The sequence below is a fragment of the Clarias gariepinus genome, chromosome 5 (assembly GCF_024256425.1).
Source record: "Clarias gariepinus isolate MV-2021 ecotype Netherlands chromosome 5, CGAR_prim_01v2, whole genome shotgun sequence".
Classification (NCBI taxonomy): Eukaryota; Metazoa; Chordata; class Actinopteri; order Siluriformes; family Clariidae; genus Clarias; species Clarias gariepinus.
In genome coordinates, this window is record NC_071104.1 from 31,365,290 (window position 1) to 31,390,354 (window position 25,065).

Sequence of the window (25,065 nt, forward strand, 5' to 3'; positions counted from 1 at the left end):
TAGGTGACATTTTCTGTTTGTGCAGAACCCCCAGTTCGATTTATTCGACCAAGGAAGATAGCTTACGAAGTTGAAAAATTTGTTGGAGAAACTATAGTGCTTGATTGTGAGGTGTCTAGGCCAAACGCAGAAGTCAGCTGGAAGAAGGACGGAGAAGAGATTGAGGAAACCAGTAATATAACCATAACTGAAGACGGCAGTACACGACAGTTAACAATTCATTCATCAAGGCTTGAAGACACAGGCCAATACTTATGTGATGCCAAAGATGATGTAATGGATTTCAGTTTGAAAATAAATGGTATGGTTTTGTTAAAACTGTTAATAGTAGATTGGCTTTATAATTGCCAATATCCCAATAATGTGTTTTATTATTCTTTTGCAGATTGGCCACTTGTATTTCTGCAAAAACATGATATCTTAACAGACAGGCATTATCTTGAGTCTGAGGCCATTGTACTCAAGTGTGAACTTTCCAGAGCAAATGGTCTAGTCTTCTGGTACAAGGACAACAACAAAATTGTGGCTAATAATCACTTCACTTTTGAAGAAGAAGGGACATTTAGATCTCTGATTATCTTAAATGCAGAGATCGAGGACACTGGTGAATACACATGTAATTCAAAGGATGATAAAATTGTCTTTAATGTCACTGTGGAAGGTACGTTCAAAATTTCAGTCACATGCATACAAAAATATGTATTTATGCACAATACACTAAAGCTACATTTATTGTTCTATTTAGAGGCACCAGTGTCTATCCTAAGGAAAGCAAGGACCCCAGAGCACTACTCACTCCTTACTGGAAATGAGCTGATCCTTGAATGTGAGGTGTCTCGGGAGAATGCCACTGTTCAGTGGCTCTGTAATGGGAGAGTATTGGAGGCAGATGATAGAATCCACATTGAAAGAAGAGGCACAATGAGAAAGTTTGTGCTCTCAAACCTTCAAGTGTCTGACTCAGGAGACTACACATGCGATGCCATTGATGACAAAATGAACATCATGGTGACAGTTAAAGGCAAGCTTACCATGACTTTCCTTAATTTGATCAGCAGACTATAAGGTCAAAACATTTAAACCTTCAGAAATAACACTGGATAAAACAATGCTAACCCCCAAGTATATTTTTTTGTCTTTGTTGATGTTTAATAGAGCCACCATTTAAGTTTATCAAAAATGAAGAGATAAAAATTTCTGCATATGAAGAGGAAAGTGTGACACTGTGTGCTCAGGTTAACAGAGATAATGCTCCTGTGCAATGGAGAAAGGAAGGCAAGAAGATCAGAGATGATCGTTTTTATGCCACAAGTGATGGACGTACACACTACCTCACTATCAACTACCTTAAAAAATCAGACTCTGGAGAATATGAGTGTGATGTTGGCACAGACAAAGCTTGGTTCAGTGTACAAGTCAAAGGTAAATCAGTACCTCTTTATATTCAAGTGCTTAGGCAATGCAATTATTGTGAAATGGAAAAAAATATTTTGGAACAGGGTGTATAATATGCTGCTTGTTAATCTTCGATTACTAATATAATTGTCCTCATGAATGTTAATCATCTGTTTACAGATATTTTTAAACTGTATTATTTTCTTTTAGGTATTAAGGTAAAATTTTCCAAGCCACTGCAAAATGTTGTAGGGCTCAAAGGTAGTGACGTTGTTTTGACGTGTGAACTACACACATCCAAAGGTGATGTTCAGTGGCTAAAAGACAACCAAGAAATCACACCAAATCGACATTTTACAATACGTGCTGATGGTCAAGCAAGAAGCCTCAAAATACACAAATTAACAGATGCTGATGCAGGAGAATACACATGTGAGTCAAAAGATGAGAGGACATGTGCAACAGTAGTAGTCGAAAGTAAGTACATTTCAATGAAACAGCCTTTATGTTCAAAACAATGCTCAGCTCAACACTGACAGTGCTTATATATATATATATATATATATATATATATATATATATATATACACTCAGCAAAAGAAGAAACGTCCATTTTTCAGGAGTGTGTATTTCAACAATAATGTTGTAAAAATCCAAATAACTTTACAAATCTTCATTGTAAAGAGTTTAAACAATGTTTTCCATGCATGTTTAATTAACATGCACCTGTGGAATGGTCGTTAAGACCTTAACAACTTACAGAAAGTAGGCATTTAAGGTCACAGTTCTAAAAACACAGGACACTAAAGAAACTTGTCTACCGACTGAGAAAAACACCCAAAGAAAGATGCCCAGGGTCCCTGCTCATCTGCGTGAACGTGCATTAGGCATGCTGCAGGAAGACATGAGGACTGCTGTTGTGGCTAGGGCAATAAATTGACATGTACGCACTGTGAGACGCCTAAGACAGCGCTACAGGGAGACATGAAGGACAGCTGATCATCCTCGCAGTGGAAGACCACGTGTAACAACACCTGCACAGGATCAGTTCATCCGAATATCACACCTAAGTAACAGGTACAGGATGGCCACAACAACTGCCCGAGTCACACCAGGAACACACAATCCCTCCATCAGTGCTCAGACTGTCCGCAATAGGCAGTCCATGAGGAGGAGATGCACTGCAGTACTTCAAGCAGCTGGTGGCCACACCAGATACTGACTGATACTTTTGATTTTGAGCCTCGCTTTATTCAGGGACACATTGTGAAACATTTTTAGTTTATGTCTTATGGTGTTGACTCTTTAAGTGTTCATACAAATATTTACACATTATGTTTACTGAAAGTAAAAACAGTTGAAAGTCAGAGGACGTTTCTTTTTATGCTAAGTGTATATATATATACTGTATATATATATATATATATATATATATATATATATATATATATATATATTTTTTTTTTTTTTTTTTTTTTAAGTTGATTTTAAATTAAGATTTGAAATCTGAATTAAGTAAAATTATTTTCACATTTGCAGTTGAAGAAGAATTGTGGTTTTATTAAAAATTTTACGTTTATCTTAAATGTTAACATCAGCCATAACATTACATTCACACATTTACATTATCAATTATATACTGTACAAGCAGTACAGTGGTGACAGGATCATGGGCACCCATGCCTGTTCCATGCCCACAAAGACCAAAAAATAGTATGTCCAATCTGATACCATAGAAAACCTAATGCAGCACAAATTACTGAAAATTCTGGCCAAAATAGAAATTCACCAGAACACCCAGTCCAGCACAACTCACCGTGCATGGGGCCTGGCAGGCAAAGAGTTCAAGGTTTTGATCCGGCCTCTAAACTTCCCAGATCCCTATCCGATCAAGCACCCATGCTTGATCCCATGCACTGGATCACCCGTGCTTGATCCCATGCGCCCATGCACTGTAAGCAAGTCTGATCCATGGAGGCCCTATTCTGCAACCTACAACACCAAAAAGATCCGCTACCAATGTTTGCCAGACACCACAGCGCATACTCAGAGATCTTATGGCATCATGCCCTAAGGGGACAGAGCTGCAGACACAAGGGGAACCTACACAATATTGGGATATTGTGTGTAATGTTTTGTGTTGTATTGTTATGGCTGTTCGATGTATATTTTACCAGTATTTTCTATACCTATTTTGTATTATGTTTATTGCTTTGAGCAATAATAATGGTCCTGTTCTTCCAATATGTCTTCTCTGGTTATTTTAAGCCCCCCGTTTTGTGGAGTTTATTGCTGAGCTGTACAATATAGCTGTAATGGAAGGGGAAGCCGCAACATTCAAGTGTGTAGTTTCCCCAGAAGACGCAAAGATGGTCTGGTGTATGAATGGCCGGCAAATTACATCAAATGAGAAGTTTAAAATCTCAAGTAATGGTCTGTGCCACACGCTGCATATCAGAAACTGCCAGTTATCAGACAGCTGCAAGCTAACAGCAGAAGCAGAAGGAGTGATATCCAAAGCTGTTCTACAGGTTCAAGGTGAGATATTATTTATTGCTCATTAATTACATTTCTTACAATTGTTTAATTATATTTCTTCTAAACTTAACATGTCGGAACAACTTTCTAATTTAATATCTAAAAAAGCCAGAAAGTTTTTTTTTTTTTTAATGTTCTTGAAATGTGTTGGATGTAAAGCATAGGCTAAACATTTCCATTACACCAATGAAGCGTCTGAAACAGGGGCATTAGATAAATTCTTTGAGTGCTTGTACAGGTCTTTACTGCCATGGCAACATATTTGCAATAAATAATGACCCCTTCAGACGTGGTTGTTGAAAAGGGGCCTGTAATGATTTGCACTTAGCAGCTTCTCCAGTTAGAATTCCACTGTAAACTGACAGAGGCAAATGGTCATTCTCCTGTTCACAGCATTAGGGACACAAGAATTGCAGTATAGCAGGCATATGCAAGAGACTCTTTGTACCACAGCCTACCTTTATGGTAGGGTCTGTTTTCAAAACATGTCTAGACATTGATGACCAATTAGAGACTGACTGTCTACAGAGAAACAGGTGCTGTTCACAAAGAAAATGAAGTCAGTGGTGGCAGAGGAGTTTGGGGAGGCAACCCTTGAGGTGGAGCTGAGCCTGGAATCTGATGAAGTGCAGTGGATGAGACAAGGTGTGGTCATTCACCCAGGGCCTAAGTTTTCCCTGCAGCAGAGTGGCCAAAAACATACGCTCACAATCCACAATCTAGCCCTTTCTGATCGTGGGACTTACAGCTGTGAAACCCTTCATGACCGAACACAAGCCGAGGTCACCGTGGAACGTGAGTCTGCACTGCTGTCTATTTGTCACTATGTGTTGTTATGCTTTGTTTACTGTGGTTGCTGGTGACGCTGCTTTGACACCGGGCCCTTGTTGCTGTTGTTGTTTTCTTTATGCCAGTTCAATTAACTGAGTAGGAGTAATATGAGAGTGCCATCAGTGACGCTTGTTCCACGGTTTGACAGTCAGAAACAGCTGAGGGACAGATGATTCCCAAAGAGCACTCTTCTGTATTGACATAAGATCAGAAGCCCAGGACAATCCACTTAAGCAGGTCAAATAAGAACCAGATCAAGGGCTGGATAAAGGTCTTCTTGTGGCTGCCTTTCATTCCATTTGAATTGGCTGTGAAAGTGTCAAGATTCACATAGAGAATTCTATACACGAATTCCAAAATCAAAGAATTTGCGGTAATGAGAAAGCCTTGAGATTGTTTCTTTTACTTCAGAGACTGAATTAGTTCCACATTCACCATATTGTCCCCAATTAGGATAAGTTTGCCCGTTGTGTAGCATTTTCTGAATTCTTATTGGAAAAATCATATTCACTTGGCAGTAAATTATAATGTTGCACATGATGCACCACAAACCATAAACCAGTGGACAGTAACTCAATATTAAAGTAGCAAAGTAACACTTCCCATGATGAATACCAGAGCACACTTAAATTACTTATTGGTAGGGGTGTACCAGTTAGTATATTCATACCGTACCATTTAGTCCAAATTGTAATACGAGTGAATATAATCCAACTTTACATGTGTTGGTTATTTGCTCCATAAATTATAAATTATGTTAGTTTCGGCTTTAACATGATTTCCTAAATGTCCTAATCAATACTGTACATATACTGTATGACAGCGTTTTTAAACTGTTGAATACACAGTGCACAGTTCGATAAACAGTTACTTTAAAAAAAATCATGTTTTCTTAGCACCAAGCTAAGCAGCTAATTCAAATTAGTGATGTATATTTTCTTTTGTTTTAGCTTTAACAAAAAAATGTCTGTATGTTGATTAATCTAAAACTAATACTGGTACATACTGTACAGCATAACAGATTTACTGGTAAGAAGTTTTACTTTGTTTCTGATGCTCTGTGAATTTGACATCACTTTGTTACCAGGAAAGGAGCTTAAATTTGAAGTAAATATCCAGAGTTGACTTCTCAATTGGCACTTAACAACATAAAGAATATTGTTCCAAATGTCTCTGTTACAAAAACGGGTCACTGAGTTGTGAAAAAATAGTTAATTATAGTTATCTATAGCTAATAGTGTGTTTTTTTTTAAAAAAAAAACATGTTTTAAATATCCCTTATTTAAAAGAACCACTGGTTGCACCATTTGCTATTAATAACTGAAACATTGTTCAGACCTCCAGAACATATAAAATCTTTGTCATATCCCGATTGAAATAAGATTGGAACCAAATTGCTTTCATGTGTCTGAACAGTAATCAGAAAAATCTGTAGAATATCAGATTTTTGCTAATTAGATCTAAATGGGAATTTAAATCATATTTCTAGAGATGTGTCTCAGTCTGGACATTCTACCTGCTCAAATTGGATTTTAAACTGTCCATTACACCACTTGCAACCTGACATGGAATTTTGATAACGTGGTATGGGACAGGGAGACATGGTTGAAAAAATGAGCAGAGAGACAATGGAAGAAGTTGAGATGGAAATAAATAATTATAATTTTGTAGAAAGTTGCTATGCTTTAGGAGGGTCTTTTTTTCTGCGTTTTAAAAGCTATGCCCTTGAATTTTTCGTGTGGCTAAATTAATCTTGTCTTCAGAAAAAGCAACTTGCATAACTACAGTATGGAAATAGAGAACAATAGACCCTGGACAGAGGATAAAGTTAACTGTCTGATAGCACTTTTGATGCATCAGTGCAGGCAGAGGTAGACTGAACGTACTGAAACAGGGTTGAAATATTAGAAAATATTATGCTGCATGCAAATTATGGCCAGTTTGCTAATGTTTACCAGTTTTTAGGTTTACAAGTGAAAGTCATAATAAATTAAAAGAAATGTCCTATATTTATTTAAATATTTAGTTAGTTAGTTAGTTAGTTAGTTGGTTAGTTAACATAAATAGTGAGTAAAGAAACAATTTCAGGCCCAGAATTAGGGCAATAAAGTATCCATGAATAAGCAGTGCTGCACAACTAATAGTGTACAAATCAAAATCGTAATATGGACCTGTGCCAGGCCATAAAGTTCCGTTAATCTCAGAAGGCTACAATTTAAGTATTTGTTTATCTTCTAAATAAGTGATCAAAAATTATAAAGTTGATAAATGAATATTGTCAAACGTCCTCTTGATGCGATTATTAGTGCCATTAGTTGGTGTTAACCTAGAAAAATACAATTAAAACAAAATAATTTACTTAATAAATAATTATTGCAGTTTAAATCCCAGGAGCAATACAACAATACCTGTAAGAATCAAATTAATGGCAATGTGATTTTTTTTTCATAAAAAAAAAAATCACATTGCCATTAATTTGACTCTTACAGGTATTGCTCTTGTATGTGTGTGTATATATATATATATATATATATATATATATATATATAAAATGTGTGTGTGCGTGTGTGCGCGCGCAGTAGGGAAATGTCAGTGCTTGGCTTGTCATTGGCACCTCATATGAATTTGGATCTCTTTTCACAGCAGCTAAATATATGCACTGGCCTTCAAACTCTAGGGTGGTGTCACCAACCCATATAAATAAACTTTTTTTTTCTATGGGGAATGCCTTTCTGTTTGAGAACACTTTATAATGTGTTATAAACATTGTCTATCCCTAAAAATCTATTTCATCTATGTCTATTGGCCAAGAAAAACAAACTTTAACAATCAATGTAAATGTGCCTATGATGTCTTATTACTACTGTTTTTATCTGGATATAGCACGGAAAGTTAAAATATGCAAAGGACTGAGCGAGATCCAGACATTTGAACGTGAGACAGCATCTTTTGAGGTGGAGCTGACACACAACAATGTTGAAGGCACGTGGCTAAAGGACGGAAACCGCCTCAAAAACAACAACCACTGGCGCATGACTACCAAAGGCAGCGTCCACTGCCTGACCATAGCCAACCTGTCGCTGGAGGACACAGGAACCTATACATTTTCCACTGAAAATGCAAGATCATCCGCTAGACTTATTGTTAAAGGTAAACACTTTGATTACAATAAAATCCCAGGATTAGTGCATCCAGAAAACAGTATTTGCTTGAAACTTTGAACTTTTAGAAAGATTTACATAATTTATTGTATTAATGTACATTGATATGATTTATATAAAATTATGTACAGCACAAGGTGCAGCAGGAGTAAGGCTTAAAAAACTCTTAATTGACTCATCCACATTCAGCAATATTGCAAAATACTGCAATTGTTTTTCATTATGTATGGCATACTTCTTTACTGGTACATTTTTACAGCTAAACTAAGTCACTGCACCTATCTAATGTGGACACTCAATGGAAAACATGGACTCCACTGCTGCTTATGTTTTGATAAAGACAGTGCCGTTTAAAAACAATATTTAAACTCGATCTCAAATACTTTTTATAATCAAATCCTAAATGCGTTGCATAATACACAGATGACCAAAATAGTTAATTTGCCTACTAACTGTAACAAGATGTCTGATAGCAATTAACTTATAAGGGGTGGAATTCAGTCTGGAGTAGGCCAGTCACTGTAGGGGGCAAGATTCTGAGGCATGATGCAAGTCAACATGATGCAAGACGGTTAAATTTCAGACGGTGATGGCAGTACAATGGAATGGATTAATGGCTTTCACTGCGGTCCTTCCTTCGTGTCGACTTACACGTATAAAAAGATTTTGACTGCATGGCCAGAGTGCAGCTACCGAAACTTTTCAAACATTCATCAAGCATACGTTCATAGTATGTAACGTAATCTCTACTATGTCGAGTCACTCAATGGGGCTTATCTGTTGGAGTCTGTGAGATGTCAGTGAGGATGACAATAGATTGAAAATGCCACTCCAACAAAGGGCTCTCTGTGCATACTTGACCATTGCCAAGTTAAGTCTGGTTACATACAGTCCATCATTATACTACAGACTGGATTAGCAATATTTGGCTCTTAAGCACTTGAAAAGAGCTATGGAGGTCAGCCTAATGCAATCTGTGTGCCACATACTGTACATGTCTGCACAGGTGTAACAGTATGGAAATAGGAAGTTTCATCTACATATTCAATGCTGAAACTTACTTTATATTTAAAAAAGGTACCAGTTTATATTTCATGCTAAACTCCACTCTATACTAAAAAAATCTTTAGATGAAAATGAGGGAGCACAGGTTAAAACAGTACGATTTTTTTTTTTTATAATTCACTATATTGTCGGTTTCTGTTTTATTAACTGTTATGTATTCTTTGGAGTTGCCCAAACTTATCCAATTTGTTAGCTATACTGCACATTTATGGTCATATTTATAGATTCTTTAACCTGCCCCTTAGGTTAAAAAGCCAAATTTTTTTGACAACCTGTTCGGATGAAATATGATGAAATACAGTTTCCCATTTGCCATATACAGTGTTTACCAGTTAGGATTTTCATATATAACAGTCTCTAAGGTTTACACAGAATTATGGGGACAAAAACACTAAGTGGACAAACATTGACAATTCCATGGTTGGAAAGCCTTATATTCTTGTTCTTGACTCACCAGACCTGATTTGGTCTTCTGCTATTGTGGCCAATACACCTCACTGTTTGATGTCTGAGATGCTTTTCTGCTCGCCGTGGTTGTAAAGCATGATTATTTGAGTTACTGTAGACTTCCTGGCATCTTGAAGTAGTCTCGTCATTCCCCTTTGAGCTCTCTCATCAACAAGATGTTTTACCCTGCAGATCCTCTAACCCTCCACACATCCCAGCACAGTCCATCATTATACTAATGCCACTACAATGCCACTAAATTAACATTAGCAAATAGGGCATTACTGAATTGTGGGCAGTGGGAGAAAGTCACTTGGTACAAAAGGCAACAAGATATAAAGTAACCATCAGTTTTTGTATATAGTGGTCTATGATAAGTATAGCTAAACAAAGGGTCGATCATTGTAAGGTGGAATATGTGTACAGTACCTAACAACTGGGAAAAGCAAAGTGTCACATTCTATTATCATTATATAATTAAATGTATTAAATTAGGAACTCTACAAAAATTCTCTGTGCATGAATGCAAACAACCTAGTTCGGTCATTAAAGCAGGCAGAACCCAATTGGTATAATTTGGCAGACAAAGGTTTGGGTTCTTTTTCCAGGGCCTGAAAGGTCGTCATTGGTGCTGCTGGCATTTCATGACCTACAAGTAACCTGTACAGCACCATAACTGCTAAACTAATCCAGTAATATGAGAAACATAACTCATAGTATTGTTGGACCTTCATTTCTTCATACAGTATGTGTCTTTCTTTGACAATCCTCTGATTAAAAAAACTATCTTCCACCCAATTTTTTCTTTTTTAGAAATACCAGTGTCCATTTTGAAAAAGCTGGAGGATAACACTTTTCCAGAGGGTACAGGAGCCACCTTGGAGTGTGAGCTGTCCAAATACAATGTTACTGTCAAGTGGACGAAGGTAAGAAAACTGCTGAATTACCGAAATAAAAGACTTTTACAAGTTGCTGTTATTATTATTATTATTTTAAGTGCCTTGGCCATTATTAACGTTATTAATAGTATTTTTAGAATTTGATGGATCTTAATACCACAATATTGTGGACCTTATAACAAACATTACTTAATCATGTGTTAATGACCATTACGTTTCATCTTCACATGATAAGATTTGATAAGATGATAAGATAGAACTGGAATATTTTGTTAGCCTAAGCTTCAGTAGTGCTCTTATTTGACCTAGAATGGAGAAGAACTGAAGCCAGGTAAGAATCATCGTATATACTCCATGGGAAGGAAGTGCTTCCTGCAGATCCTGAGATGTGGGCTGGGAGATTCGGGCGTGTATGTCTGCGATGCCGGAGATGCCACCACTTCCTGTTCTGTGGAAGTTTATGGTAAGGAAAGAACATCTTCACAGTCATAAAATTATAACATGGCTACAAGGTGCTGTGTGCAAACTTCTTCTAAAAAAAAATTAAATAAAAAAACACTGCTTGCTGTCTATCGATGCAACACTGCCACCTGCAGGAAAAAGCCAAGTGTTAGCGGTGTTGCTGCCTTATACTTAGGGGGCAATTGTGAAATACCACTGGTGGCACAAGAAATATTTTATATACCAACACCATTCTCATCTCTCTTTGCAGTTCTAGTTTTATCACATTTGCACTTAATATGCACTTTTATTGCTCATAAAACATTTTTAGATCAGTGGTCTAGTGATCTGATGACTCCTCGGTTGGGTTCCAGTGGATGGTGGGAATTAAGTACTTATCAAATGTCCCCTGTTTAAGACACACATTCAGACGTAAATAAAAAATAAATGGTACAGGGGTCTTATGCCTAAATCACTAGATGTGTGCACAATTTAGTTTAATCTGGCTACAAGTTTTTTTTTGTTCACCCTTATGTTTACCCTTTAAACGTGTGCATGATTATCCTGCATCATCTTATAGATCTGTCTCCTTGAGTAGAGCCTGTCTTTTCTCCCTACTGGATATATTTGCATCAGTGCAATTTCTTTTAGAGCTTTTTTCCCCCCTAAGCTACAGTGGGGTAAAAAAGTATTTAGTCAGCCACCAATTGTGCTAGTTTTCCCACTTAAAAAGATAAGAGAGGCCTGTATTTTCATCATGGGTATACCTCAACTATGAGAGACAGAATAAGAAAAAAATAAATCCAGAAAATCAAATTGTAGGATTTTTAAAGAATTTATTTGAAAATTATGGTGGAAAATAAGTATTTGGTCAATAACAAAATTTCATCTCCGTTACCCTTTGTTGGCAATGACAGAGGTCAAATGTTTTCTGTAGGTCTTCACAAGGTTTTCACACACTGTTGCTGGTATTTTGGCCCATTTCTGTTGATGGTTTGGGGCTCCCTCATTGCCCGGGCGGTATGTTTGGGAGCATTGTCATGCTAAAAGACCCAGCCACGTTTCATCGTCAATGCCCTTGCTGATGGAAGGTTTGGAGGTTTTCACTCAAAATCTCACGATACATGGCGCTGTTTATTTTTTTCTTTACACGGATCAGTCGTCCCGGTCCCTTTGCAGAAAAACAGCCCCAAAGCATGTTTCCACCCTCATGCTTCACAGTAGGTTTGGTGTTCTTTTGATGCAACTTAGCCTCCAAACACGAAGTTCTATTTTGGTTTCATCTGACTACATGGCATTCTCCCAATCCTCTTCTGGATCATCCAAATGCTCTCTAGCAAACTTCAGACGGGCCAGGACATGTACTGGCTTAAGCAGGGGGACAAGTCTGGCACAGCAAGATTTGACTCCCTGGCGGCGCAGTGTGTTACTGATGGTAGCCTTTGTTACTTTGGTCCCAGCTCTCTGCAGGTCATCCCACCGTGTGGTTCTGGGATTTTTGCTCATCAGTTCTTGTGATCATTTTGTCCCCACAGGGTGAGATCTTGCATGGAGCCCCAGGTCAAGGGAGATTATCAGTGGTCTTGTATGTCTTTCATTTTCTAATAATTGCTCCAACAGTTGATTTCTTCACAACAAGCTGCTTACCTATTGCAAATTCAGTCTACCCAGCCTGGAGCAGGTGTACAATTTTGTTTCTGGTGTTCTTTGACAGCTCTTTGGTCTTGGCCATAGTGGAGTTTGGAGTGTGACTGTTTAAGGTTGTGGACAGGTGTCTTTTATACTGATAACTTGTGCCATTAATACAGGTAATGAGTGGATGACAGAGGAGCCTCTTAAAGAAGAAGTTACAGTACAGGTCTGTGAGAGCCAGAAATCTTGCTTGTTTGTAGGTGATCGAATACTTATTTTACAAAGGAGTTTACCAATTAATTCATAAAAAATCCTACAATGTGATTTTCTGGATTTGTTTTTTATTTTGTCTTTCATAGTTGAGGTATACCTATGGTGAAAATTACAGGCCTCTCTCATCTTTTAAAGTGAGAGAACTTGCACAATTAGTACATTTTTGCCCCACTGTATAAGTTTTGAATTGGTGTGTAAATATGATCTAAGGCTGTGGCTGTAGTTTTGTATTTACTTATTGAAACAGAGAGAGAAGTGGAGGTGTTACACAGTCTGGAAGACCTGGATATTCAAGAGGACCAGAACGCTGTGTTCATGTGCGAGCTGTCTCTGGATGATGTACCTGGAGAATGGTTTAAGAATGGAGAGAAAATCAAACCTACTAGCACCATCAAGATCCGTCAGGAAGGTATAAACCGTTCCATTTTGCATTAAGTCATACTCAGAAAATAGTATACTCAGCTTCTCATCAATGTCCATCCTCATTTGCTTTGCGTTTAATCAATGTATACTTTACGTAGGACATTTCAGTACCATTCAACATGATTAAGAAATTTCTAACCTTTTTCACCTAATAATTCAAGATGACTGTAATGCCTGTCATATCTAACCCTGTAACCCAGGAACCAAACACTTCCTTCTTATGTGCAACGTTAAGGGAGAGGATTCAGGAGAAATCAAGTTTGTTGCCAAGAATGTCGAGTCTATAGCTTACCTAGAGGTGGAGAGTAAGTATTTCACTTTCCTTGTCTCAGACTTGTAAATGTGCTTAGATCTTACCACTTCATTATTTCTTACAGGACTACCTGTGAATTTTGTAAAGCCGCTGGAGGATAAAACGGCTCTGGAGTACACTCAGGCCTTACTGGACTGCACCGTGTCCAACCCACGCTGTAGCATTCGCTGGTATAAAGGTCCTAATGTTATCCTGCCCTCAGAGCGCTTTGAGATCTGCAGTGAAGGCTGTTATCGCAAACTTGTGATCCAGGAGGTTGCAATGGAGGATGCGGGGATGTACAGCGTGCAGGTTGGGGAAAACACATCCTCAGCACGGCTCACTGTAGAAGGTGAGAAAGTCAGTTGTCAATTTACATACTCATTCAGAAGTGGAGTTCTGTAATCATCAACATAAGTTCAACTGAAAAATATAAAATACAGTCTAAAGTACACTACCAGTCAAAAGTTTTGACACAGCTTCTAACTCCATGGTCTTTCCAGATTTTTCTTTCTACATTGTAAAACAATTGTTTAAGGTGTTCGAAATAATCTTCTTTGAACAGTTGATGTTGAGATGTGTCTGCTACTTATGCTAACTCTAAATGAACGTTGGTCTTGCCTTCCTGGGATGGTCTTCATGAGAGACTGTGCTCATCGTGGTGCTTGATAGGTTTTGGAAATTTACACAGTTGACCTTCCTGTCTTAAAATAACAACTGTTTGTTGTTGTTACATACTTATGTAAATCCGTATGTGTTATTTCAAAGTAATTTCTACTATTCTGTGAAGCAGGGACATAGTGGTTAGCACTGTGGCCTTACACCTCTAGGGTTGATGGCTCAACTCCTGCTTTGGGTCTGTGTACGTGGAGTTCGCATGTTCTCCTCCTTTAGTTGCTCTGGTTTTTTTCCACAGTCCAAAGACATGCATACTGTAGTAGGTGTTTCATAAATTACCTTGAGTGTGTGTACTTGTCTGCTCTGAGATGGATTAGCATGCTGCCCAGGGTGTACAATCCCATGCCCTGAATCCCCTGAAATAGTCTCCAGGTCTCCTGTGACCATGTACAAGATAAGCAGTATAGATCATGAGTGAGTGAATGTTCTGTAAAGGCTTTTTCGCTAGATTTTAAATCGTGGCTGTGGGGTCTTGTGCTCTTCTAGTTAAAAAAAAAACAGAAGTGAGGTCAGACACTGGTGCTTGCTGGTGCCAGACCATGTCCTGATGGTGCTCACATTATGCAAAATGGCATTGTCATGCTGGAACTGGTTTCTCTTAGTTCCAGTAAAGAGAAATAATAATGCTACAGCTTTCAAAGACATCCTAAACAATTGTGTGCTTTCTATGTAGGGACAAGAGTTTGAGAAGGGCAAACATATGGGCAGAGGTGCTTCTTTTTTGCTTGGGGCTCCAGAAGGCTGACAAATTGAATTATTACTAGAGGTAACCCACAATGCAGATCTTGTTGCCTGCCTATTACCATTACTTGCTGCCGCTTCGCACGCTGCTCCATTGTCGTCAGACCTTAATTCTTGCCTACTGTTATATTCAGTAAGGAACTGCCTAAGGAAACACACAAACAGTATTTACATTGTGTGTGTGTGTGTGTGTGTGTGTATATATATATATATATTAGTGCTGTCAATCGATTAAAAAAAATTAACTAACTAATCGCACATTTCTTTTGCAATTAATCGCGATTAATCACAATTTAAAGACTGTAACTTTTTGGATATGTAAATGTAAATAATTAATGTAAACTCAAGACAATTTTAAGACAATAAAACTATTTAAATTCAAATATGATTGTTTATTGGAATTTTTGTTTAACTTGTAACACAGATTTTCTCATGTAAACAACATACCTGCAATAAACCATCAATATCCTCCAAATTAACTGTTGGCTTGAAAGCCATATTTATTACAGAAATAAAAACACAGGTATGTGCCATTTGTGTCATTTGAATTTCAAAACAATCAATGCAATTTACATTGACGAGGCCCTGTAGAGATTGTTTCGGTGGGGTGTTTTGCTTTTAAGTGATATGTCAAAGACGAATTACTTCTCTGGTATTTAAATTCAGCTTTGCAAAATGTACAGATTACTTTTGTTTTATCCACAGAACCATCCGGCAGGGTTTTATACTGAAACTTTCCATTTAAAAGTCCTTCCTTGGTCTTATCCATACTTCTTTGCACGTTGAACACACGTCGGCCACAACAGGAAATAAAAAAAAACTGCAACCGCGTTAATTGCGTAAAATTTTTTTTATGCATTAAATATTTCAAATTAATCGCATGCATTAACGCGCTAATTTTGACAGCACTAATATATATATATATATTAAACAAGATATATAATATATATAAAAAACAAGAGGAGTAAAAAAAAAATATATATATATGTATATATATTTGCATTTTACACTTCTGTACCTCCAGCCTGAGGAAAGAGGTGTGAAAAGTCTGTGCTCAGCATGGGTGGGGTCCTTGAGGATGGACGCAGTTTTCCTGCTCTACGGGGTCGGCAGTGGAGTCCTTGTGAGCTTATCATAAAAAATATATATAATGGTGATGAATGATGGTTGGAGAGAACCGCTGCTAAATTTTGCCTAGGGCTACAACAGACTCGAGCATATGAATGTCATTCTCATAAGTTCACACACTTTTAGCGTATAATTAAGGGGCCAATACTGCCCTCTAGTGGTTAAAGTTAACAGTCCCAAACGTACCTACAGACTTTCAGAACCGTTAAAGATGCCTGTACTGTAGTTTGTTTTGCTTTTCTGAGACCTTAAAAATGTTTATCAACAGAAATATACAAAATTACTATGAAAATAACATAAATATACATGGTAATATTTGATAAATTGTGGCTGATTAAGTGCATTTTAAAGTACCATATGGTAAAAGAAAAACGAATAAAACTAAAAGTATTAAGTAGCTGTCTCTATGCAATTTAATTCCATAATAATAATAATAATAAGAGTGCTCTCTCGGTGTGAAATGGAATATAAAAAATGATGTATAAATATAAATGCTATATAAAGTTTTTTCCTCATTAATTTCCTCATTTACATTTATATAAACAAATTAAGCGCTAAACGACACTATGCTAACATGCTGCTTTCAAAAAAACTACAATATAGTGTTACTTAGTTAGCTAAAACAACAAAAACAAAAACTCACTCTTATACTTCAAGTAAGTGTTATATTTGATATATATTTGGGTCGAAACCATGACGTTTTGTGGAAAACTAGTTGTTTTATAAGCACTAAGTTTTATAATTATAATTTTCTAACTAGCTCGCGTGCCAATACAGTCACGTGATCTATTTATCTGTTTTTACACCTATGGGAGTAGGTAACTCATCTTTTATACTGCCGTATCCTCTACAGGGTCATAAGTAGTAATGGGAAGTTTGAATCATTTTAGTGACTCGGTTCTTTGAATCTCATTCATCAAAGTGAACGAATCTTATTTTGAGTCACTTAGTTCATTTCGTTCTTTTTATCAGAAATAAAATAAAATGTTGCGTTTTCAATAAAAATTACCCCCAATACGTCTACATACACAAGATTTGGCTATAGTTCCTGTAATGAAAATATTACAATGCAGCTAAGGACATATTATAATAAACAGAATGAGTAGCTCACCTCATATCTTTCAATCTGAGTCGTTCATTCTTTTTAATCTATTGCACTGCATAGCGTCTATGGGAGTCACGTGACAGAAGAACGAACGACTTGGGACCGAAAAGACTCAAAGGTAACTACTCATTTCTGTTTACTGTATAACACGTACAGAGGTTTTGCAATGTTTTGCGCATGCGCGTCCAATAGAAAATGAACGAATCACTCTCCGAGACTACTCGTTCATCTGAGTCATGTTAAAGATTCATTCAAAAAGAACGAATCGTTCATGAACGACCCATCACTAGTCATAAGTAAGTACCTTATCCTATACATATGGAACTAGGCAGTGTGGAAATCCAATGCAGAGCAAACACACACTCCTTCACACACTACACACAATTAGCCTAGTCTGCATGTCTTCGGACTGTGGAAGGAAAGCGGAGCAAACTCACAAAGGACAGAGAGGACATGCAAACTCCATGACACTGACCCGGAGATGGGAATCGAACCAGGACACTGGAGGTGCAAGGCGACAATGATAAACCACTAAGCCACCCTGCCACCGATTGGGATAGGTAAAAATAGGTGTGCTGCAATGGATTGGTACCCTCTCCAAGGTGTACCCTGCATTGTTCCTGAAGTTTCCTTGGTCCAGGCCCTGGTTATAGGATAAGCAGTATAGAAGATGAATGAATGATTCAGACTGTGGTATTATGTAAAGGAGAAATATTCAGTTTGCTAATCCTTAGCAGAGCTAACACTCATATACAACGGGTAATTTGGGAATGCCAATTAGCCTGGTCTGCAAGTCATTGGACTGTGTGAGGAAACCTGGAAAGAATATGAAAACTTCATGCACTCACGCAAAATGGGAATCGAATACCTGGATTTGTGAGGCCATGGTGCTAACCACTACTGTATGCCACTGTGTTAAAAAAAAAAAAAGATTCCTCTACGTCCATGTGTATTTTTGTCAGGTTCTCTGTTTTCCTCCCTTCTGCCAAGAACATTCTGATATATATATATAATAAAAGTTTGCTCTTATTTTTGTGTTTGCATCAGCCCAGCCCATCCTGATAGTGCAGGAGTTGCAGGATGTGGAGGTGTCGGCTCCAGAGGAAGCGTGTTTTGTGTGTCAGGTCTCTGTTCCTGTGGTGAAATCACCCATTTGGACTCTGAATGGGGAGGTGCTGAAACCTGGGCCCAGAGTTCTCCTGGAGAAAATGGGCTCAGTGTATAAGCTCACCTTGAAGCACACGTCAGAGGACATGAACGGTGTTGTTGTGTTTGATGCAGGAAAGGTCAAAAGCACAGCAAACCTAAATGTCGAAAAGTAAGTCAAGCTTGGTGGATCTTAAGAAAAATATAATAGCATAAGCAAATATTAAGACCATAGTATTGTGAAGTTATGATATGATCTGGAAGGTCATGCTATATAGAGAACACAGGGGAGAAATACACGGTATCATTTATGTTCAAAATATGAGAATAATATGTGCAGGTATTATTATTTACACATAAATACACATAATCAATAGAAATCGACAGTAAATGGAATTGAGTAAATAGCAACACACTAGGAATATTGAATAGCATCCTGCTTCTGCTACAAGTTGTGCACCTTACCCTTTACAAATATACACTCATGTCCACTTTATTAGGAACACATTCAACCTCACATTTACGCCTTTATCTAATTAGCCAATGATGCAGCAGCAACATAATGCAAAAAAAAAAAAAAAAATCATGCGGATACAGGTCAAGAACATCAGATTCAATATTCAGATGAAACTAATGAATTTTATTATGGTGTGGATGTTGGCACCAGATTACCAGATTGACCTTGTAACTGCTGATCTCCTGGGAATTTTAAAAGTATTTTGGTGCAACAGACAGTTTTAAACAACTCTGTGGAAACCCTGTTGCTAATACAGGTCAGAGGGGGGAAAAATGCAAAGTTTAAAAAAAAAAATGTTTAAACTCTGTGAAATTCCCTGGAGATCATCCATTTCTGAAACCCATCTGGTTCCCATTTGCTACAAACAAAAATCGTATAAATCATACGTTTTTCGTCTCTCTGATATTTGATGTAAATTTTAGCTAAAGCTCTTAACCTTTTTTTTTATATGTATTTAGTTTTGCAATTTATTGCAGCCACATAATTAGATTTTGTAACTGCATGAATGTTCCTAAAATCATACACATTGTTTAGAGACACTTCCTGGCCCCCCCAAAAAAAATGTTGCACACTCTAAGATATTATTCAGTCACATTTAACTTCGATTACAGCACCTAATGTGTGAAAATTATTCCTTATGCATCAGAGCCACTCGTTCACTATTTGATTCCTGCAATATGCCTGTCACCAGAGAAGAAAAACTTTATAGATGTGATAACCTGGTCATTCAGTACATTCAGGTTACCACCTGACTTCATTTTTTGCCACATACAGTAATGTTGAAAAGCCTAGGCCTGACCAACTGAAGCAACCCCAGACCATAACACCGGCAGATGCTTGTACAGTGGCCACTATATGATGGGTGCATCACTTCAAGTGCTTCTATTCTTACCCTGATGCACCCATCACTCTAGAATAGGATAAATCTGGACTCATCAGACCACATGACCCTATTTTAATTGCTCCTAAGTCCAATTTTTATGCTCCCTAGCAAACTGAAGATCAGTCTCACTAACAAGTGGCTTTCATATGAACACAGCTGTTTGCTCTTATGGCCACAATCCTGTAAGTTCTTAACACATTGTGTGTTTTGGAAATGCCCTGACTGTCACTGTTAAAAATAGTTATAAATTCTACTGTTGATATTTTACCGTGTAACTTCACCAGGTGTTTAAGTGATCTCCATTCATGATTCATCTCCAACCATGTGTCTTTCAAAAATTGGACAGTTCCTCACTCCTCTTCCTGGTTTTAATAATGTGTTGAAGCGTTCTTACCCAGTTCCAGTTATTTCAAATCTTCTTTTCTTGTTTTCTTTACTTGATGCAGCCCAATAACTTGACCCTTCTGAAATGACAACTTTTTTTTGGCCAGGCAGTGTATTTTAAAAACTCAATTCACACATACGTATAGTCAGACTGGTGTTAAGTGGAATCAGTCATTGCAGAATCTTGATCAAACTGATTTTACAATGTGTCTTTTCCCCTTTTACAGATAATCCCTGCCTGAATCGGACCCAGCTTTATTTTGCGATTTCCGAATTTGCAAGCAGGGAGTTTTTCAATTAATCTATAATAACTTTAATATTACTTAATATTACTTCTGATGAAAATTCAATGATTTGTTACATATTGGGGTTTCTTGTCTGCTCAGTTTTTTCCTAAATTGGAAATGACGGTAGGCTTACAGTAAGTTGTAGTGATTAGGGGAATCCATCACTTAATCATCATGAACTACCTGGACAATAAAAATAGGCACCCCCTTCAATATCACTGTCAATTGTTGAACACCTGGAGGAATGTATCATAGCATAAAACTGGCCAGGCTTCAAGGAGGCCTTTTGTTTTGGTTTTCCTAAACAGAGCATACTGTAATCTAGAATGATAGTAGGGTGCTTAGGGCCAAATCTGTGTGACCGGTTTGATGAGCATGATGGAACACTGGGACACTTTGATCGGACTAATTAAAAATAGTCAGATTTTAATTCATAGGAAAACAGCAGGTTCCACTGGTGGCATCAGTACCTTTATTTAAGTATAACCAGTCTACACCCTAGAGCATGGGAGTGTCAAAGTTGCATTCTGCTTGCACCTGTTGCACAAAAGTCAGAATCTTTTGATAGTTAGTTGTCGACTAACTATCTGGTTTTACGCTAAGGTTCATTAGTCCTGGTGCACAACTTTGTGAGATGATAAAGACTGCTGCTGACCTTTTTTTTTTTTCTCTGGGGAGCCAACACAAAAATTGGTTGCGAGGGAATTGTTTTATTATTTTACATTTATGTACATTGTCCTTTGTATAGATACCTTTTCTAAATAATTGTTTGTGGATTGCAAATTAAAGAATTTTGTGAGCTATACGTTTACACAGGTGAAGAAAAGCACAGGGCCAAAAGGTTCATATGAAGGCTAAATAATGATTGCTAGTACATTGAGAGCAAGTCAGAAATATTTCCTCGATCAATACTTTTATCAGACTAGTATCTTGTCATTTAACATATAGGAACATTTTCTTGAGCAGTATGACCTGTTGCATCATTCATATGTTTTAAAAGTTTCTTTTAGTCAGCAGTAGTCCTGTTTCTTTGCTTTACATATAACCTCAAATTAAAATTATAATAATAATAAAAAACTTTACCAATCAAGCTTCGTCATTTTTCTATCTTTTATGTCTCACCTTTCTACACATTCAACAAACCCACAATCATTTTTTTTCTCCATCAGTTTCATTTATGATATAGCTCATTCAGTACAGTAAAATACAATTAATAATTACAAAAGTTTCATGACTAGGTTACAGCTGACTTAATTTAAACTCGGATTTCCTATTTCCAAATTACAGAACGAGGAAAAAAAAACAAACAAACAAAAAAAACCCAGAACTTTTCTACCCATTAATGCTGAATTGGTTTGCCCTACACAAATTACCAGACAGATTACAGATGTTTGGGATGAATGAGGTGTGTGTTTAAATGTAGTAAAGAGGGGGCAGTACAATACAACAAATAAAAAAAAAAAGCAGAAGGTATACATGTTAAATAAATGGCTATATACACTGTGTTACTCTTGTAGTTGAGAATATCCAAGTAGACAGACAGTTAAACCTCGGATCAGGTGTTGGCTACGCTGCTTCAACATGAATTCAAAAGATACTTCCAGAGCGACAAGTAAAAATGAATATAGTATGCCTTAGTACTTAGTTATAATTGACTGAAACTAGCACCCTTTCCTGATTGAAGTTTTGTGTATGTGTGTTTTTTCTTTCCGTTCAAATGTAAGCTCTTAGATTTACTTTAAACAAAAGTTTTACCATTAAAAATACGAGCAGAAAAGAAAAGCACCAGTGGTTCAGTTGTTAAATGCTGATACAGTATGACTGGGCAGAGGACAGATTTCACATCAGTTTTTTCTTTTTTTACTTGCATAGTGACTCTCATACATTATCAAGAACTGTAGTGATAAAAGTCATAAAACACTGCATAAAACTGAACTCCAGGGGGAGCAATTTCTTCTAAAAATGTCAAGAGTCCAAGCATTACACTGAAACGCCTGACTTAATCTTTTTTTATTTTTTTTTTATGTTGGAACAGGACTGCTGATCTATATTGTAATGCACTTCAATCTAGATGAAAGATTTTATATCTCTCCTACTCGCATAAACCTTTCAAAGATTGAAGAGTGTCGATCCTAAGTAACAAGCTGTATTACGAGATTGTAAGATGGTATCAGTGCTTCCAGAACTTAAAACCATCCCAGATCGCGGCTGAGATCAGTTAAGTGCTTGATTACTTTTACCAATATTCCTGGGTTATAGAAATCAGCGGGGAAAAGCATAGACTTGTTATGTCAAGTGGACACCAACAAAACCTGTTATAGAAGATTAGTGGACATAAAATAAATAGGGGTGATCTACGAGATTGAGGAGGTCTATAGGAATGTACCACGTCAGATAGGGGATTCGGTTTCGTTTTGACGTTGTATCAAAACAATATGCGATCAGAGAGGGCAGCGAACAGAACATTTTAGAAAAACATGCAGATCAGCAGGCTGCTGCACCTGGAGTCTTCGCCGCTAGAATGTTTGTGTCATCTTCTATTCATCTTAAGATTTTAAACAATGTGTATCCAGGGTTAGTACCGATCTACTTGTGTAACGTATAATCTGATGTCATAAATATATTAAATCTAGAATAATCTGGACATCCGATTCAATATTCACTAACAAGGAGAAAAATACAGGGACAGGTTCATATACAGACAGAAGAAGAAAAAAAAAAAAAAAACAGTTGTGCTTGTAAGAACGAAGCATGACTCAAACCTTTAGGCTAGTTTCTCTCTCGCTCTCGGTGCAGCTCTACACTCATTATCATAAGTCGAGAAAATCAGCATGGCCATACCGTTATCATGTCTGTACAAAATCTATTACAAAAAAAAAAGACAAAACACCAACGTTACAAACAGCTTCATCATCATTGTCACCATCGTCGTCACCATCATCATCATCAAAAAGTTCTCCTGCCTTCTCTTGATTATCTTATCTGAACATATCACCAAATCTCACAGCATCAACACTTTCGAAATAGTCCATCTGATAGTGCTAAGCCCGAAACGTCCACGTTCGTTGGCATTGCTAGGCCGACGGAGCTGCGCGTTGTGTTTAATGATAAAAAAGGCTCTTGTAAAATGGACTTCCACTGTTGGATCTGTTTAACAATGCTTTACTTTTTTAAAGTGAATTATAAAGTCACAAATGGTTTAAATTTAAAGATTTGATAAAGAGCACTTGGATCATAGAAGACTGACTTCGGCAAATCCTTGGCCTCAATGAAGGACAGTAAGCATGCTCTGTGTCACTTTCTTTCAAGATGTTTTGAGCTCCTTTAGCCACTAGCCTGAAAACACGATGCCCTTCCTGCATCCCTTTGGAACATCCATAAAGTCTGAAATCTAAACATGATTGTACAACATAGACCATTTTTCCATCAAGAAGTTAAAAAAAAAAAAATCAGGGAAAGAAAATAATGATAGAACTGTTTACATTTGGGATGTTTGCTACGTGATTGGCATTCCCACTGTTTGAAGTAACCTCAAACTAATGCCTTAAAAGAACAGCACTGACATTCTGGCAAATCAACTCATGTTTCATTTGAGACCTGCGTAGGAACTTCTACACAGACACAATTTACACAAACAGCAGATTCCAATGAGGAATTTACTGACGTCGATCATTTGGAAGAAAGATGAAAGGAGCCGAGAGATTTTAGAGTCTTAAATATGTAAAAAAAAAAAAAATTAAACTTTTCCTTTTCTTTAAAAAAAGAAAAGAATTTGGATTAAAATGGATTAAATGGTCAGCTCTAAAACGCACCACGTCTGATTTTCCTTTCATACTTCCACTTTCTATGTGACCGTTCTTATCTGACACAGGCCCGGGTGAAGACACACTGGGCCGGTCTATAAAAGCATCTCACAACTTAATCACACAAACTAGACAGAATGAAAGCGTGATGCTTTTCAATTACAAAACAAAACTGCTTTCTATGAAGACTACAGGCCTGCATGGAGGCAGCTCAGTGTCAGGCTCTTTCCCCACCCTGTGTTGGAATGAATCAAAAAGTTCCCTTGGCTCTTATAAACGCCTGGGGAGAAATTCTGGTTCTCCGAGTAGCTTGAGAAATCCGTCCACTCTGAACGGCCCTAAAACGCACGTTCAGAAATGTAAACCCATGAAACATGAGGCTACTTGCAAAAATGTTGGCACCAAATGTAATAATCTACCGTATGGTCTTCCAAAAAAAAAAAAAGATAAAAATCTGCAATAATCCATTTAAACAGGGCTTCCCTTGACCTTACCTTTAAAGTGGAAAAAAAAAAGTTATAAAAGAAGAAATAACACATATTCAAGTGTTAAAAAAAAAATGATACATTTCTTTTTTCATGTTTGTGTGTGAGAGAGATAAAGCAGTCCTTCACAGTTCCATCGTTCTAGCCATACCAGGTTTCCATCAAGATCTCTGTAAAAACCACCTGCGAATGGAATTCTGGGTAGGTGATGAGGAGCGAGCCAGCAGCAGATCCCATGTAGCAGGGAAGTGGCGCTCCGGACCCCGCCAGCCTCCCTGGCCCCGTGGTGAAAGCTGCCCTGTTGATCGCGCTAGCTGCTAGTCCTCTGCTGTTTGAGCACTGCGTACACGTCGTCCACTTTACTTAGTCTCTCGAAGAACGGGATCAAATCCAGCAGCTCTGTGTCGGACATGTCGTCAAACCAAGAGGCTACGGGTACCTGGATGCAGTCAAGGAGAAGCATGGGGTGGTGTTAAAGGAAACAGGACAAATCATCATGACAAAGACAAAT

General features: G+C 37.4%; 2 protein-coding genes across 2 annotated transcripts in view; one reads left to right on the top strand and one right to left on the bottom strand.

The window, feature by feature from the left end:
• Window positions 1-20,704, top strand: part of obsl1b (obscurin like cytoskeletal adaptor 1b) — a 39,215-nt gene extending 18,511 nt beyond the window's left edge. The window contains exons 10-24 of the mRNA XM_053496261.1: window positions 26-301; window positions 386-661; window positions 746-1,021; window positions 1,156-1,422; window positions 1,606-1,872; window positions 3,664-3,933; window positions 4,462-4,728; window positions 7,648-7,914; window positions 10,251-10,363; window positions 10,646-10,799; window positions 12,930-13,091; window positions 13,306-13,410; window positions 13,483-13,749; window positions 18,097-18,367; window positions 20,207-20,704. Coding sequence (XP_053352236.1) covers window positions 26-301; window positions 386-661; window positions 746-1,021; window positions 1,156-1,422; window positions 1,606-1,872; window positions 3,664-3,933; window positions 4,462-4,728; window positions 7,648-7,914; window positions 10,251-10,363; window positions 10,646-10,799; window positions 12,930-13,091; window positions 13,306-13,410; window positions 13,483-13,749; window positions 18,097-18,367; window positions 20,207-20,210 — 3,242 coding nt within the window. The 3' untranslated portion in view covers window positions 20,211-20,704. The remainder of the gene's footprint in view (window positions 1-25; window positions 302-385; window positions 662-745; window positions 1,022-1,155; window positions 1,423-1,605; window positions 1,873-3,663; window positions 3,934-4,461; window positions 4,729-7,647; window positions 7,915-10,250; window positions 10,364-10,645; window positions 10,800-12,929; window positions 13,092-13,305; window positions 13,411-13,482; window positions 13,750-18,096; window positions 18,368-20,206) is intronic.
• Window positions 20,705-20,881: 177 nt separating this feature from the next.
• ctdsp1 (CTD (carboxy-terminal domain, RNA polymerase II, polypeptide A) small phosphatase 1) overlaps window positions 20,882-25,065 on the bottom strand; it is a 30,237-nt gene continuing 26,053 nt past the window's right edge. The window contains exon 7 of the mRNA XM_053496260.1: window positions 20,882-24,993. Within this exon, the coding sequence (XP_053352235.1) occupies window positions 24,865-24,993 (129 nt within the window). The 3' untranslated portion in view covers window positions 20,882-24,864. The remainder of the gene's footprint in view (window positions 24,994-25,065) is intronic.